A 17,699-nucleotide genomic window follows, 5' to 3' on the forward strand; every position below is an offset into this window, starting at 1 on the left:
CTTTCTTAGAAGAATGTTTTTGTAAATTGTTTTTACTTTTTTGTCTCATAACGTATCTCATTAACTTAATGATTATGTTAAAAATTATGCACCTTTAGTTTACTCGTATAACTGCTCATAGGTGCAGTGTGCTTTGTAGAAAAGGTGAAAATTTTGATGTAGAAGACAAGCTTCCAGCTTTTATGTTGATTTCAGTATGCTTTGGGCTTGCTATTTCTGAAATAGTAGTAGGATTAATAAACAATGGCTGGTTCAATTGGAGGTTATTTTTTGTCTAAGCCTAAGATATTGTTTGATATTTGTGAAGTTGGAATTTAAGAGTTGAGACATAAGGAAGAGTAAAATAAGTAGGTTGTATGTCAGCCTATCATGTTTAGTTTTACATCAGTATCATATATTGAAAAACCACCTACCCCTATTTTTTTCGGGACTATTATCATCAATGTTATTGTGGATGCAGTGACTGGTTCCAGCGTTCATAGAGGGCTTCTTGCATAGTCTAGGAGCAAAGCCACTTATGTTACCAAGTGCATTTTCTGTCTGATCTTTCTCTTCATACTAACCCCATCCTTAACTTGTGTTTCAGTCTTTCCACTGTGGGCATGGAAAGGCTTATCTCTTTGATAAGGTGTAAGTATTTCATTGCTATGCACTCTTTTTTTTTTCCCCCATGGAGTGTTCTCTAAAAATAGTCTTATCTATTTTAAAACCATGCTCATGATTTCACTTTTCATGCATTTCATTGTGTTTGGAAGAAACAAAGAAGTGTTTGGAATAAATAAATAAATGTTGTCAACATGTTAGCACCACAGTTCAATGGTTATATACTTAAAAAGAAGATTCATAATAATTAATTAATTTACATCATCAAGTGGGTTATTGTTTTTAGGTTTTTTATTACAATAACTATTAATGTCTTGGTGTTATCTAAACCATTAGGGTTGCTCTCAAAGAATCTTCTTACATTCACACTTTGAATTTTTATGATATTTATCTTCAAAAGTTGGCAAATTACATCATTTGCTATTTTTTAATTAATGGAAGTTTCAAAATTGAATGAGTTTTGAGCCATTTTCGAGTTTGGTTACTTTTTTAATTTCTAATCTAAATTGATTCCAAATTAAATTTGGATGGTTAATTATGTATTATTTGTACTGCAATTTATAGTTGTAATATATATATTTTTAATTTGAAAAACATTTTGTCCCGATTAATAGTCGAATTTGTCTCCTCAAATAATAGCACCGTATATCATTTTAAATTAGTTTTCATTCTTGCAGATTTTAAAATGGAGTAGCCTATAACATTTTGTCCTGAGTAACTATGGTGGATACGTTTATTGGTTTTTTTTCTTTGCTAAACTAAGTCATGAAGGTTCTTCTTGGATAGCAATTTATTGAGGGGTGGAATATTTTTCTTAAACTAACAAAATGGGTGCAAAGTAGTATTTAAGCATTTCAAGTCGGCAAGGTGTTTATTTATCATCATTATTGTTGTGCTTGTGCGTTCTCCTAACTGTTAAGTTTGATATGCCTTTGATGCACCAACTACTTTAGACTATGATTTTCCCAACCCTTGATGGAATAGATGATAATCTGCATAATTTAATTGTTTCTAATATTAACCTTACGGTTCTAAGTAATCGATATTCACTCATTTACACGGGCTTCAAATGCTCGGGTGTGCGGGAATAGGTAAACATCCCAACTTTTACAGCTATGGATTTTCTTGAAATCACTATGGATGTTGATTATCTTCTACTCATCAGGTCCTTATAAGGAAAATAATCAAGTCGCACGACAAGTATATGGCATATGTGACCATTGTTTTCAAAACCATACTCTCCTCCACAAGGTTTGTGTTCTAATATCTAAATTTTAATAAGGATCGTGTTCAATGATTTCATCTAAAACATCCTGGTGATTTGACAATGACTGTTCTAATATCTAAACTCATTTGCACATCTTGGGATTGATTTGGCGTTGATTGTTCTCTACAAGGATTACGCCAAGTTATAAATCATTTGACCTCAATCTCCCCGCCAAGATGGTAATGATTGAAGATGATATTCCTTGATGACGGGACTAACTTTATTTCTCCTTTGTGTGTTTAGAATCATTATTTATATTTAACATCATTGTTTCAGTCAAGTGTGTAGAAGTTTTCAAAGGGTTCTATGAAACAAAAACAAAACACGAAAGCTTACATGGATATACTCACAGTGTATCGTTTTGTATTTTGCATTCTCATAATTTAAGCGTATATTGTTTTTCGGATATCGTTTTGATGATTACTTTTGTGTGGCAATAGCTCTTTTATGTTTTGACTGGTGGCAAATGGAATAGGAAAACCAACTACACTTTGCGGTCCAAGAACAATTTGCGGGAGGCACATAATGACTAGCTCCTACCTCTACGAATGCTTGTGGGAGGCATTGCGAGAGCGAATAAGGATGATAACATGCAGTTGACACCGTATGTGCTATGAATCCGAATTCGGTGTGACTTTTAGATATTTTATGTGTAAAAAGTATTAGAGTGTCTTATGTTTGTATGTTAGTTAAGATTATAGATAGAACTGCGGGAGGATCAACTAATTAGTTGATCAAAAGCTATACCCTATTTTGTAATCGTCTACTTGCATATTTGCATATACTTAATAATAATCTCGTGTCAACTAATTATTCTAATTTTTATTTAATTGTTTTGTTTCAACATTTTATTTTTATTTGAGTTGAAAGAAGAAAATTTATTATTAATTATTTTTATTTTGCATATACTTTTGGATTTTAATTGTGTTATTAATTTATTATTTTAAATTCTAAATTTAAATTCTAAATTTAAATTCATTAATTTTTGTATTTAGTTTTAAAGTTAAAATTTTAATAGAAAATTTAATTTGATAATGAATTTTAAATTTTTATATTTTTCATGACTTTTATAATATTTTGTAATATATTTTTTTGAATTTCATGACTTTTAGCGGCGTTTTTTCAAATAAACGCCGCAAACTTTAGTGGCGCCGTCTATAGCGGCGTTTTTAGCGGCGCTTTTACAAGCGTCGCTAATAGTTTTAGCGGCGCTTTTAAGCGTCGCTAAAGACCTTAAAAAAGCCACTAAAAATCAATTTTGCTGCAGTGGTTACTAATCAAGAGTTGTCACTATTTAAAAGTTATGAGTTATGTCTCTTATTACTAAAGTTATGTTACTTGATTATTAACAAAAAAAATTATAATTTTTTTTAACAAAAATTAAAGGACATTATATTTAAAAAAATCTTAGTGGAAGCATGAAAGCAACAATAAGAAGATCCATTTCAAACAGAATGTTAATTGTGCTGCCACGTGTGTATTTATTTTTACACATAACTAAATTAATTTCTCAAAAAAGTTAAATTGATTTCCCCGAGATGTTGAAGAAATAAATGAATATGGCATCAGAAAGCTAAATTTTGGGATTGTGAAACAGGGTTACGTCAGCAAAGATCTTTTTGGCAGCAAAAGGGGACCAAATAAACAAAAACCCAACCATTAGAATTATTTGCTTCTTCAAAATGATGGGTGGATGATGGATGAGACCCACTATAACACCCCATACTTAACCCGATTGTTAGGTTCAAACTATGAGATGCCATATTTGTTGCTGGAGCAGCTACGATTTCAATTGCAGTTAAATTCGACAATTTATACATACTATTAAGTTCATTACATCATTACAACATGCTATATAAACAATTCTAGGATTAAATCGAGCTTATGAAAACTCTTTCAATAACCCGAGGTCAGTTGAGGACTAACTTGTAAGTTTTTAAAACTATTGGGTTGATGTTGCAACTTTGGGGGTTCCAGGTCGCGATGCCACTCATTGTCCATTCCTCGTCATGAAGTTAAGGACCCAACGTCGTGACATGACTAACTATTTTCATAAGGTCCATATGGTACCAATTCACAACACCTAAAATAGTTAATAAGGTACCAATGATCCGATTACATATCATTACATATCATTACATATTCAAGATCATAATTCCATACCATTTCCATCATCAATTCATATTACAAATCATTTAACAAGTTATAACATACTTGTTTCTATTATATTCAATTTAGTCCAGTTCTCGACATTCAATATCATCATGTATAAACAAAATCATGCGATAGTAATACACTTTCCTCAATCGATATATTTGCAACAATCACATGTATGTATATATGCATATTTATATGTATATATTTATGTATTGAGCTCGAATCATAAAAGTATAAAGCAATTAAGTGTTCTGCTATTTGTTTAAAACTCTAGCCTTTCCCTTCTTTAGTGATGGCCTGACGTCGTCTTTAACTAGATTCGATAATTCAATAAAAAAAAATCAGTTTACATCCAATTCATATTCAAATGCATAGCCACTCATATTTCACATTTTATTCAATTTAGGCCCTATATCTAAGATACTCGTATTTTTCAATGTCTAACATCGAATCAAAATCTAATTTCATATTCTTTCATTAAGAACCTTATGTTTTCTATCTATAGCATAATTTCAAGATAATTTTCAATTTATTAAATTTAGCCCCTAATCAAAGTTAACTAACAAGTTCAATTTACTTTTTAATTTAGTCATTATCATAATCTAAGCTTACTAACTATCAAATTCTTCAAGTTTAAGCCTAATTCATGAATTTCAAAAACTTGACAATTGAACAAGTTGATACATGGGCTAGCTAATTCAAGTTCCCATGATCATAAATCTATAAAAATTTCAAGAAAATAGCTTAGTTACCTTGTTCAGTTGGTTGGTTGAATGCTTGGACTAAACTTAAGATTTTCCTTTCTTTTCTTCAACGCTAGACGATAGAATGAAGAAGATAAGAATGTTTTCATCTTTCATTCCACTAACTAGCATATATATTAATTAATGTTTAATTAACCTTGTTTAATTAATTAATTTAGCCATTATTATACATAATTTAATTCTTAATTAAACTAAGTGGAATCCATCATCATCATCACCCATTATTCATGTTACTCAATAGTTAAATAATCATTTTGGTCCTTTGGATAATTGCTATCTAGGTTCTCAAGCATTTTTAGATTAAAACTCAACAGCGGTTGAACTTCTACAATTTAGTTCATGAGCTTTAATTAATTATTTTCTCGGTTAAATTACTTAACCAAACTTTAACATATTTTATTAATAACTTCATTAATCTTTATATTTCATCATTACGGACTTGATTTATAAAAATAAGGTTCTGAAACTGTATTTTCTGACACTACTTAAATTTGGGTCGTTACACCCACGGTGAGTTGAGTCTTGGCCTTGATGAACTTGATCCGCGACTCGGTCAGTCTAGTGAAACTGCCATGGCCCATTTGTTCCAAGTTGTCTTTAAGGGATTCTGCCTCAAGGCTGACGAGGTAGATGTTGGGAAGGGAATTGATGCCGAAGAGTTTGAATAAGAATTGGGATTCGCAGAACTTAAAGTCGTAGAACAACAGCTTGGTGTTAGAGCCATTGTGGTTGGCGATGAAAGAAAAGGCGACAAGGGCGAAGTACTTAATGAGCTCACGGAGGCTGAGGTTGGTTTTATCATAGAGTTGGATGGTGTCAAAGACGATGAGATAGGAGTAAGGGTGTAACACCTCTCGCTCGACCCAATTGTCGGATTTGAGCTATGGGATGCTACAGTCATTGTCGAAGCAATTACAGTCATCCAGTCAACATACATGCATTTATACATGTTATCGAGTGTTAATCATACCCAAAATATGATAAACAATCATTTCTAGGTCTCAATCGAGATTACGAAAGCTCTTTATTGACTCGAGTACGAAATAGGACCAAATTGTAAAGTTTTAAAAGTTCAGAGTCAATGTTGTGACACCATCAATTCCACATCGAGATATTACCAAAATAGTATCTCATGTCACAATAACAGGCTACTTGACGTCACGATGTTAGTTACTATCAGTCGGCGTTACGACGACGAAGAGTGATCATCAAGACGAGGACTCTATTTTTTTGTAAAAATGAACCATTTGGTACCTATTTTAATGCTTCCAACCATACCTAACATTTTATACATCAAATACCAAATTCAATTAGTCCAAAACATACCCAAAAACCATACCAAACAAGTTTAAACATTCAACTCAATTTCACCAATTAAGTTTAAGCATTTCATTTCCATGGCATACATCTCTATCAATTATCCAAATACCTAACATTTACCTATACCAAACCATTCTAAAACATGCCAATTTATATGCCATACATACCTTAAACATAATAGTCAAAGTATATCCATTCAACTAGGCATCACAAATGTCAAATCATGCATTTTTAAACTATTTGTAAAACCAACAAATAGATCACATCTATATACCAAGTTTAATAAGTTACTCAAATCACAAAGACTTATATTCATCAAGACACTTATATATATGCCACAACCTTAGGTTTTAAAATGATCAAACATCTATCAGTTCAATGATAGGACAGTAAGAGCTTCGAACGATCTAGCTTGACGCATTCCGCAAGGTGACGATCTACAGGAAAAGGGAAAATAAAAGGGGTAAGCATATACGATACTTAGTAAATTCATAGGTATTAAACAACAACTTACCTTAACTTCCAATTAAACACAATAAGCTGCTAAGCTTGACATTATTTGGCTAGACATGACAATTCATGACATCAACAAGGTGAGTTTAAAAATATAATCAAACCATGTAATATCACAAGTATTTAAAATGTCATTTCGTGTCATAACAAGTAACAAACTCAAATCTCATTCAATCCAAAAGTAGTGTAATCGTACACACACATATATATATCAAGGATTTGTACTCAAATCGTTCAATAATCTTTCATTTGAATATCAGGCTTAATTCATCTCATCTCATTTCAATTTCTTGTTTCATTTAGCACGTTTCGTCCGATGAACCCTAGTAAACGGACTCAGATACACAAGTATCTTTGATACACTAGTTGCTCGTTCGAGCTAAGTATACTTGTGTTAGGTTACCAGTCCAAACTAAATCTTTATAATGACTCATCAGTTTGCTTATCCAAGCTGAAATTATACTTGTCAATTTACATGTTCGAGCTAAACCTTTAAAACGAATCAGGTTACCAATCTAGGCTAAACCTGTGTCACGTGTATCTTTGAGTCCGTAACAAATGATGGATCTCAGTAATCATCTAAAGTCAGTCCATACAAGTGTGAACAAGGCCCTATTGGTATTCCAATCATATCCTAACATTTACTAAATTCACCCGGGCAGCTTTTAATACATTTAAACATTTATTTACAATTTAGTCCAACTCTCACCTTTTATATCAACTTACCACAATCAACTCACAATCAAGCATAAATACACAAATAAAATACATAATAATTTAAGCACAATTATACCATATGAACTTACCTGAAAAAATAACAAACAAGTCGAATCTTCAAGGACTATTTGACAATTTTTTACTTTCCCCCGATTATCCCCGATTTAATCCAATTCTTGATCTCAACAATTATTTTAGACATTTCGTCAATACCAAATATTTCTATATCATTCCATGATATGCATGAACCGATTTAATTCTATTTTTTGAATGTCCCTTAGGTTTTACATTTTATTTAATTTAGTCTCTGAAACCGAAATAACAATATCTTTCAATTTTGAGCCTTGATTTTAAAACCGATCTCAATTACATCCTTTAGAGACCCTCTACTATATATTATTATTGAAATTTCATATAAATTTCACATTTTATTCACTATGGTCCTTTTAAACAAAACTAATTATTAAACTTTACAATCTAGTTCTTTTTCACATCTAAGCTTAAAATCTATCAATTTAATATCAATTTTTTCAAAAAATCATCAATAAAAACTTTCAAAAGTTTTAACAGATTTATAAATTAATACATGGGCTAGCTAAATTAAGCTCCCATGACCTCAAAAACGTAATAATTATAAGAGGAATTACCTTACAATTTAGGACTGAATACTAAAGCTTCAAAAGGTTTTTTCTTTCTTTGGTTTTCTGGCAAGCAAAAATGAAAGGAAGAAGATGAAAAACTTTAATTAATTTTTGGCTCTCATACTTAGTTTATAACTAATTAATTACTTAATTATCTTAATTAAACTTAATTAACTAAATTTAATCATCATTGATTAAAATAAGTGGAATCTTCCATCATTTCCCACTAGCACATTATAGTTTGGTTTAATTGTCATTTTGGACTTTTAACTAATTGCAATTTAAGTCTTTAAATCTTTGACCAATTTAAAAGGTATAACGATAAGACTTTTACAATTTAGTCTTTATATCCTAGTTAAATAATTAATAGGTAAAATTGAAGGATCAAACATTAATAAAATTTTATACCAACTCCGTAAATATTTTTATTTAATATTTACAGATTCAGTTTATGGAAATGAGTTCTAAAACTGATTTTTCTGATACCACTAAAAATTAAATAATTATAAAAGGTGAGAGGTTTGAGAGGGCTTGATGAATTTTGAGATGGTTTTATTGTTTAAGTGGATAACACCCGATTCTTATTGCGATTGAAGGGTTAAAAGATCAACTACTAGCTCCAATTCCAGTTAAGCTTTTGAAATTACAAGAGAGAAATGGAAATGATGAAGAGATGAATATAAGAAATTGCCCTTTTCTGGGAAATTAATTCAATGGCATGTAAATATAAATTCACACGTGGTAGGACGGTCAGCATTCCATAGAGGTACAGTCAACATTTTGTTTGGAGTTTAATGGAGGAGTGAACAAAATGCTCAAAGTTTCTAACCGCAGTGCTTAAATTGAAAAAAATAATTTTAAAGTGACCTAAATAGAGAGGAGGTAATTTTAGAGAGATTATTTGGGAATTTTACCCAAAATATATCTATAGCAAAGTGTAGAATTATCTGTAAAAAATAGAAATGAAATGCCCCGTAAAAAGTAAGTAAAAGATGTTGTCTTATCTGATTCATTTACGTCAGTCTTCTGTCTGACTTCATCAAACAAAGCAAAGCAATAGTGTCCGTTCATCAATTATATCACTTATCTCTCTTCCTCCCCCCGACAATGACTCACACTCCAATCAGGTTTGGAATCATTGGCTGCGCCGGGATAGCCCGCAAAGTCTCCCAAGCCATCCTACGTGCACCCAACGCCACTCTCTCTGCCGTCGCCAGCCGCTCCCTCCACAAAGCCGCCGATTTCGCCAAGTCCAATGGCTTCCCCCCTGAAGCCAAGATCTACGGCTCTTACGAATCCCTTTTGGGCGATCCTGACATTGACGCCGTTTATATGCCCTTACCCACAACCCTTCACCTCAAGTGGGCTGTATTGATAGCTCAGAAGAAGAAGCATTTGCTAACCGAGAAGCCCGTGGCTCTCAATGTGGCAGAGTTTGATGAGATACTAAGGGCTTGTAAGGAAAACGGGGTTCAGATTATGGATGGGACCATGTGGATGCATCATCCAAGGACCCGCAAAATGGAGGAGTTTTTACAAGATAAGCAGCGCTTTGGTCAACTTAAAACTGTAAACTTCTCTTTCATAACCTTCTTTTTTGTTATGCATTTACCATTTCTGTTCATAACTTTTTTGTTATGCATTTACCATTTCTGTTCATAACTTAAGTTTACTCAGATTGACATCTAATTCCTTTTTGCTGCAGTGTATGACTTATCTTATGATGGACTGACAATGTTATTTTAATAACCTTGGCCTTCCTCAGGTGAACAGCTGCTTCACATTCTTTACCGACCTCGATTTTCTCAAGAACGACATCCGTGTGAAGCCCGATCTCGACGCACTTGGTGCTCTCGGTGATGCGGGGTGGTACGGGATCAGGTCGATCCTGTGGGCAGCCGACTACGAGCTGCCCAAGACCGTAACAGCCTTGCGAGGAGCTGTTCTTAACGAAGCAGGGGTGATACTAGATTGTGGGGCTTCAATGCACTGGGAGGATGGCAAAAAAGCAACCTTCCATTGCTCTTTCTTAACTAGTTTGACAATGAATATCACTGCTATAGGAACACATGGAACCTTGCACCTCACGGATTTCGTCATTCCTTACCAAGAGCAGGAGGCCTCTTATACTGCATCCGCGAAACCCGGATTCAACGAACTCGTAACAGGATGGGAGCCGCTTCCGAGCGAGCATACGGTTACCGTCGATCTGCCCCAGGAAGTATGCATGGTGAGGGAGTTTGCTACCTTGGTTCAAAACATTAAAAAGAAGGGCGCGAAGCCGGATATGAAGTGGCCTACGATCAGCAGGAAGACACAATTGGTTTTGGATGCTGTCAAGGCATCCATTGAGAAAGGTTTTGAACCTGTTGAAATTGTCAATTAATGTGGTATAATCTATCATTTTTCAATTTTCTTGTATCCTGAGAGTGAGAGTTTTGCACCAAACGTGAACTTCATTCAGTGGGTAACTCCAAACTATTTTGGTTTGTGCAATAATAAACCAGAGGACAACCTCAGAATGCCAGGTTGGAATTATGGATTTTGATAATAAACTATTTAAGAAATGTAGCTTAATTTTATGAATTTGTTAATGCTTCGAGTACTTTTAAATTCGATAAATTCATAGTTTTATATTTGCATTATATTGATTTTACAATTAATTTATACATTTTATTTTTACCATTTATATAATAATGAAATTCAAATCTAAGTTTTCAAATCCATATTCTCAAACCTAAGCTTAAAAACTTTCAAATCTTTTACATTTTAACTCTTGTTAATTTATATAAAATATATTTAAATTACTTTTTCATGTAATATAAAATAATAATTTAAATTAATCACTTTATGATCACTTGTTATTTTATTATCTTTATAATCTATGATTGATTTTAATTTCAACACTACAATACCTAATTTCATTGTTGTAGAAACTAATTTAATTGGTACTTGTTTTTATTCTTTTAAAAATCAATCTCATTTCTTTGAACTTTAAAACGTGAAAAATAGGGATATTGTTCATAGGTTGAGCTACCCGTTCAGACCTGAACGCTCGCTCAAAATTTAAGAGGATTTGGTGATGAAACTAGTAGAGTGCTTACTAACATTCACCTCTATCAATTAGTCTTGTCCAAGCTTACATAAAATTTTCATATTTCCAACTACTATAAATTCAATTTTTACTTTAAAATTTAATTATAAAAATATGTAATTATTAATATAAAATTATATATTTAATAATTATTGATATTTAAATTGTAAAATGAGTGAGTTGGTCGGATTGTTTGAACTTGAATTTTTGTTGAATCAAGCTACGATCTGATCCATAAATAGTTCTATTATGAACATAGGTTACATCTATAATTAATAAATGTAAAATACAATGATCATCATCATTTAAGTCTATAGTATTTATATAGGACTCATCTATTAAATATGAAAATCAATATGTGAATGGTGATTAAACATGCATTAAATAATAATGAATGAAAAAGTAAAAGAGCCGAGCCAAACCCAACCACATCATATTGCTTCATGTCATTTTTTGATTAATTGTTTGTAATTTTATGATTAAAAATTATTTTATAATTTAGAAAATTTGTTTCATACACAATTAGTGGAGTTTAAAAAATTAGAGCAAATGGGTGGCAAATACCCTTTTGAGTATAGTAAAATAACAAAAAAAAAATAGATATTTACAAAAAAAGATGTGTAACCTTTAGAGTTGTTCATGGATTTGGTTGGACTGAACAAGACTTGATTTTAAGAAAATTCCAAGACTTGAGCATGAGCTTAACCTGTCCAAAAAGCTTACATTACTATTTTAACAAATAATGATATTATAATATATATTTTTGTATTAATATAAATATAATTTTATAATTAAAATTAAATAATTTTTTAAAAAAATTCATTTTATTTAAATTCAAGTGGGATCTAATCGAGCTAATTGGACTCAATGAGTCACCTAATTTATGAACAACTCTAATAGTAATATTTAAACCTTATTTAGAGAAGTTTTGTTGATCACGAAGCAAAGATAAACATAGAGTGTAGAGCTTCACTAGAGTGAGAAGATGACAAAACTGTGACCTTTCATTACTCATTTTTATCAACTTTGACAATCGATATCACTACTACTATAGGAACATACGAAACTGCATCTCATAAATTTCATTGTTCATTATCAATAGCATAGTATCTTAATGGTTGTAAGATCATTAGATGGAAATAAAGATCTATTTCACTTTATGATAATGGTGAAAAGTTTCTTAGTTACTGAAGTACCATATCTAAGAGTTATATGAACATTGATGTATCTTGCAAATAACATTCGATTTGATATGGTATTTATTGTAAACTTGTTAGTAAAATTTAGCTCTTTTCTAACACGTAGATATTAGAATGTAATTAAACATATATTTAAATATCTCAAAGAAACCATTGATATGTGGTTATTTTATTCAAGTGATTCATCTCTATAAACTAGCTATGCTAATGTTAGATATTATTAAATCTACGTAAATGTCAATATCAAATAAGATATTTATATATATGTGGAGGTACTACCATATCCAAGTGTTCAACAAAACAAACATTAATTAGTTTGAAATAATTAAAATAATTGAAATATTAAAATATATCAACTCAAAGATATAATGTGATATTGCTATTAGAGGAAGTTTGAAATATGTTATATTCTTTTCCTTTAACCAAGATTTTGTCCTACTAGCGTTTTTCGTAAAGGTTTTTAACGAGACAACTTATAATGAGATATTTTATACTTTTTTTTCCTTCATTATATTTTTATTCCATAGGTTTTTTTTTTATATAAATAAGGTTTTTATTTATATAATATATGGGTGGGAGTGGTTTGACCCGGTGCCAAATGAGTGTTCGGCAAGAGCTAACCACCACTTCATACAAATTAAAATTCCTAATAAAATTTTAACAATACACATTTTTATTTATAAATATCCAAAGCAGAGTGTTATACATATTTTCATAAATGAATATTTTTCAACTCTCATAACCCTAAAACTTATTTTCTTACCATCCCTAAAGAATATAGGGTACCTTAATTTTTTAATTATGCATATGTATAAATGGCATGCATAAACTTATGGTATCTATGTTTAAAAAAGAAAGAATTATTCGTCTTCCTTTTATCTCATTTTATTATAATTTCCATTAGTTTTATGACAAGTGAATAGTTATGTTAGATAAATGGACTAATATCTTAAAAGTAATTAATTTTTATTAAAAGTATTATATAAAATTTAAAAATATTTTTAATTTTTATTAAAAAAATGTTTGTAAACATATTATAAAAACAGTAGAAATAAAATAAAATTCCTACATTTATATATAACTTATTGGGTAAGTTAAAAATTGTTGGAAAAAAAAAAATATTTTTGTATTTATATTACTTTGAATTAAAGTCAATTCATTTCAAAATGAAAACAATGGCTTTTGTTTTTATTCAATTTTACTAAATATTTTTAGTGAATGAAAACATTTGTTTAATGTTGTTTTCTATTTTCACATATTTTTATTTTTTAAAAATATTTTTTTAAATTTTGAATCAAATACATTGTTCAGTATCATCCATTTTCCATGAAAACAAAATCAATCTCTATTTTCTAAAACCAAATGAAGCCTAATTATCTCTATTTTATATTTTTATTTTATAATTTTTATATTATTATTTAAGTTCTTGATTGAATTTATGTCACGAATTAACCTAACGCTAATTAGTTAGGAAATACTTAAAAGCAACTTACTTTTACAAAGTAATCGATATTAATATAAGGGTAATTTTATCTTTCTATATTTTTAATAAAATATTACTATTATAAAATCAACTTTACCAATTTCAACCAAAATCTCATTTAATTTTAGTATAAGTTTTTATAAATATATTTATATATATATATATATCTTCCCATCATGATCTAGTAATTTTTAGGGATAGTTTAACTTTGATTTCTTCAAGATTTGATAATGTGACCAGTGTTCTTGGAGCATGACTAGATTGATTGATTGGACCAGTTGAACTAGGAATCAATTGGTATATTGGTCTAAACAAATGGGTTGAACAAATTGAATTAGAAAGTGCATGGAATTAATAAACATCGAAAACTAGAACAAAAATAAGTAGTTGAAAAGGTTGGACTAGTTTAATAAAATTCTTTCTTTTTTAATCTTAATAGTTTTAAATTATTTATTTAATTATTGTTGTCCTAGCATTTGAACCAATCAAATCGATTGAATTGAGAACCAGTGTTTTGATCGATTCAACCACTAATTCGATTATTAAAAAACTGTATGCGACACTTTAAAATTATACCATGTCATTACTTGAAAATTTATATAAATTTTTAATTTTAAATAATAATGTGAGATAATCTCAAAATTTAAATCTAATTTTACTTATTTCACACACACACACAAAATTATATTATCAATTTTTTTACCTTCGTCCATTGAATTAATCAACTGAATTAATGCTCATTTAAGTTTAACTGTGCCTGTCAACCAAGAGTTATTTAACGGCGTATATGACCATAGTTCGAACAACAATTTTGAATTTAAACCATGACCTAGCCCAAAAAGCATTACAATTTTAAAAAAATAATAATAATTATAACAATTATAAAGATGAAATTTCAGCAGAGATTTATCAGCACCGTGGCATATCCGGTGGCGGAGGCAGTAACCTCTCTTCGGGCTGGTCTCCGTCTTTTACTATGAAAACAGTCTTCATCCCCCAAGTCATATGCCGGTCTATATGGCAATGCAGTAACCAAACTCCTACAATATCCACCCTTTAATCAAATTAGTAACATCAATCACATGTAGTTATTATAATTATGATAATGGAGAAAGGCTAAAGCAATAATTTACCAGGGTTGTCTGCCTTGAATCTCACGGTGACCCAGCCATTGATGGGTACACTCACCGTGTTTCGAAGCGGGGGATCTTTGAGGTTGTACTTCAAAGGATCCTTGTATATGTCGAAATTCCCTAACCCAAATCCAACAATGTAAAAGTTGTAACCATGCAGATGAATAGGATGATCAATCCCGCCCATCAATGCCGTCCCTTGAAGAACAATCTCCACCGTGGTGTTATAGTCCAACACCATCACCTCGGTCCCTCGTTTCGGAGTTTCTAAGTTCAAGGGAAGAAATATGTCAGTGAAATTGAATAAAAATGGTGGCATGTCGGGAAAATTATCCCCATACACCCCATTGGTGTGCTGATAGTAAGCTTGGAGCAAAGCAGTCGATGGATTAACAAAGCTTATGTTGTTCATGCTAGCAGCAAACCTAGTTCCATTAGGACCAGCACAAGTGTTATTGTCTCGGCAAGGGAAAGAGTTAACGGAAATCGTGGTGAAAATTCGATTTCTGATGTGTAATGGGACATCAATTGGATGTTTTTTATCGGCTAAGCTCTTGAGACCACCAAGAAAAGAAAAGGCCGCATTTGTATCATTGTAGAAAGGAAGAGATGGCAACGAAGAAGAAGAAGAAGAAGAAGAAGTTGGATTGCTGTATTTTCCTTTGTATTGAACGATGGCAGTGGTCGTAGTGTTATCGAAATGATGATTGGAACCAGTAGAATAAGCCCTAGCAACCATGTAATATCGGTCGGGTTTTTGGTTGGCAGATAACAAGGCATCTATGGTCTGTCCAGGAGAAATGGTAACATATTCACTGCTGAGTGACTTGGTGTAGCCTGCATCTACGCCCACAACTGTGAGATTATGTTTTTTTATGGCAAAGAACAAAATGATGTTCATTGCAGCATTTATCAAGCGAAGTAGATAAGTTTTGCCTCGATCCACCGTTAGCTTGAATGTACCTGCAGCAATAAGCGAGGTGACATTGTGATTTATACTCTTTTAACAAATGCATTAAATACAAACCCGAAAAGGAAAAAAAGGTACCTTGTTTAGAGCAAGGGTAAAGATCACCAGGCTGACCATTGATAGTAAAGGCATCAGAGATATTAGGGTCCCCTCCAGCGTCATGCATTTGCTGGAGAACCTTTGTTATATCTTCTTTCCACCATTCACCTAATATTATGGGCACTTCTGCATCGGGTTTAGGGAAAGGGTACCTAGTTCCAACCTTTGGGTGGATGATAATAGCTCCATAAACAGTAGCCCTTGACCAGTCACTGTGAGCATGCCACCATAGGGTCCCTTCCTCGGTTGAAAATATAATCTTTTGCCTGAATCTTCCTCCAGGTTTGATAGGGCATTGTGTGATGTATTCCGGTCCATCTGCCCATGGATACCTCGGCTGTAGAACTCCATGCCTGTCCCAGGATTTACATAAACACAATGATTTGCTCCAACATTCTCTAGCAACAAGGATATATATACACATATATATTCATTGAATTGGTGATCAAGTGGAGACATACCAGTGAATGGTGATGTTTTGTTTGCCTTGGTTATAAACGTTGACATAAATTGTATCTCCATGCTGAGCTTCTATAGTCGGCCCTGGAAATTGTCCATTTACAGTTAAAATCTTCTTTGTACTGCACAATCTTGTGTATGTAGCTTCTTTCACCTGCAGAGATACATGAATATATATATATATGTTAGAAACTAAGGCAGTATACTAAAGCAATTAACCTAACAAAAGATGTATATATCCTATGTTTAGTGGGGTTAATTAGTTTATATCCACTCTTAATAATTAAGACCCAACATGTTAAGAGTTATATCCAAATTACAATCTCTTTTATAATTAGCACTTACTACAAATTCATATTCATCTATTGCTAGGGAGCAAGGTTGGTGATGAAAGTAGAGTACTAGGAAGCAAAGTATTTGAATAAGGATTAAGCTTTTCTTAGGCAAAATCATTTTTGTGGCAGAACTTTGGCATGAACCCTTTTCACCATAAATGCAAAAAGGCATTTCCCAAGGATTTTATAATGAAGTTAGAGAGTAAGAGCATCAAATAGGTGAAACTGATAGACTTTAATGTCTGTCCAAGAAGTTGGTAAGCTAGATTGCTCCAAGAAGGATAAAAAGGAAGAAAGGCATCCAAATATCGTATATTTTTTAAGAACTTGATTTAGACTACTTTCCTTCAGCATTTAACCTTTTATGTTCCTGCTTAGAATTAATTAGGGTTAGAGAAACTCAAAATGACCCACCATCTAATGATCTAATCACTTCTCATTTTACTTTCATAAACCATTGCCTTTTGAATTTACTTCAAGAGTCATGAAGGGAATGCTGTGGTGAAGGATTAATTCAACCATTTGTGCCATCACATAATCTTAACATTAACTAGTTTATTACATACAACTATTATTGCCAAGATATGCATCACTTCAATTTCACTTTGAAAAAATTTGAGAATCCGTTACGAAATATATGCAAAAATTTACATTCATAATTATGAGAAATTTTCTCTTAAATAAATAATATTTCATAGGTTGAATATATACTGCCACAATAATTTAAATCTCGAATTATTTGTTCATTCATTGAAACGTGAAGGAAATATCTAATTAGAAAGGAGTTTGTTGAAATTTATGATGTTTGGAATAAGTGGAATATTGAACTACTTGATGGATGAGATTATACCAACAAGGTTAACACACCAAAAGATGATCACCATAAGTGGAGCTTTGAGCTTTCCATGTGCTTCAACCTTTTGAGGCAAACACTGTTATTGCTCG

General features: G+C 31.6%; 2 protein-coding genes across 2 annotated transcripts; one reads left to right on the plus strand and one right to left on the minus strand.

Moving 5' to 3' along the window:
- The first annotated feature begins 8,966 nt into the window (after positions 1 to 8,966).
- On the plus strand, positions 8,967 to 10,568 carry LOC108478283 (uncharacterized oxidoreductase At4g09670-like). Its single transcript, XM_017780722.2, has 2 exons — positions 8,967 to 9,551; positions 9,748 to 10,568. The coding sequence occupies exons 1-2, from the start codon at positions 9,090 to 9,092 to the stop codon at positions 10,366 to 10,368; spliced, it is 1,083 nt and encodes a 360-aa protein (XP_017636211.1). The 5' UTR covers positions 8,967 to 9,089; the 3' UTR covers positions 10,369 to 10,568.
- A 3,784-nt stretch (positions 10,569 to 14,352) lies between these two features.
- Positions 14,353 to 17,004, minus strand: LOC108478044 (laccase-15-like). The gene is made up of 5 exons (XM_017780479.2): positions 16,765 to 17,004; positions 16,422 to 16,573; positions 15,940 to 16,313; positions 14,892 to 15,854; positions 14,353 to 14,798 (listed from the first exon to the last, which is right to left on the minus strand). Exons 1-5 carry the CDS (start codon positions 16,924 to 16,926, stop codon positions 14,668 to 14,670), a joined length of 1,782 nt encoding a protein of 593 aa, XP_017635968.1. The 5' UTR covers positions 16,927 to 17,004; the 3' UTR covers positions 14,353 to 14,667.
- Positions 17,005 to 17,699: the final 695 nt, after the last annotated feature.

Source organism: Gossypium arboreum, chromosome 5 (assembly GCF_025698485.1).
Source record: "Gossypium arboreum isolate Shixiya-1 chromosome 5, ASM2569848v2, whole genome shotgun sequence".
Classification (NCBI taxonomy): domain Eukaryota; kingdom Viridiplantae; phylum Streptophyta; class Magnoliopsida; order Malvales; family Malvaceae; genus Gossypium; species Gossypium arboreum.

Excerpts from the sequence above, each read along its gene's own strand:
- LOC108478044 (XM_017780479.2), bottom strand. The coding sequence starts at position 16,926 with ATGCCTTTTTGCATTTATGGTGAAAAGGGTTCATGCCAAAGTTCTGCC. Across the intron at positions 16,574-16,764 it reads TAGATGAATATGAATTTGTA|GTGAAAGAAGCTACATACAC; the intron begins GTAAGTGCTAAT and ends GTATCTCTGCAG. Across the intron at positions 16,314-16,421 it reads CAAAACATCACCATTCACTG|GCATGGAGTTCTACAGCCGA; the intron begins GTATGTCTCCAC and ends ATCCTGGGACAG.
- LOC108478283 (XM_017780722.2), top strand. The coding sequence starts at position 9,090 with ATGACTCACACTCCAATCAGGTTTGGAATCATTGGCTGCGCCGGGATA. Across the intron at positions 9,552-9,747 it reads GCTTTGGTCAACTTAAAACT|GTGAACAGCTGCTTCACATT; the intron begins GTAAACTTCTCT and ends GGCCTTCCTCAG.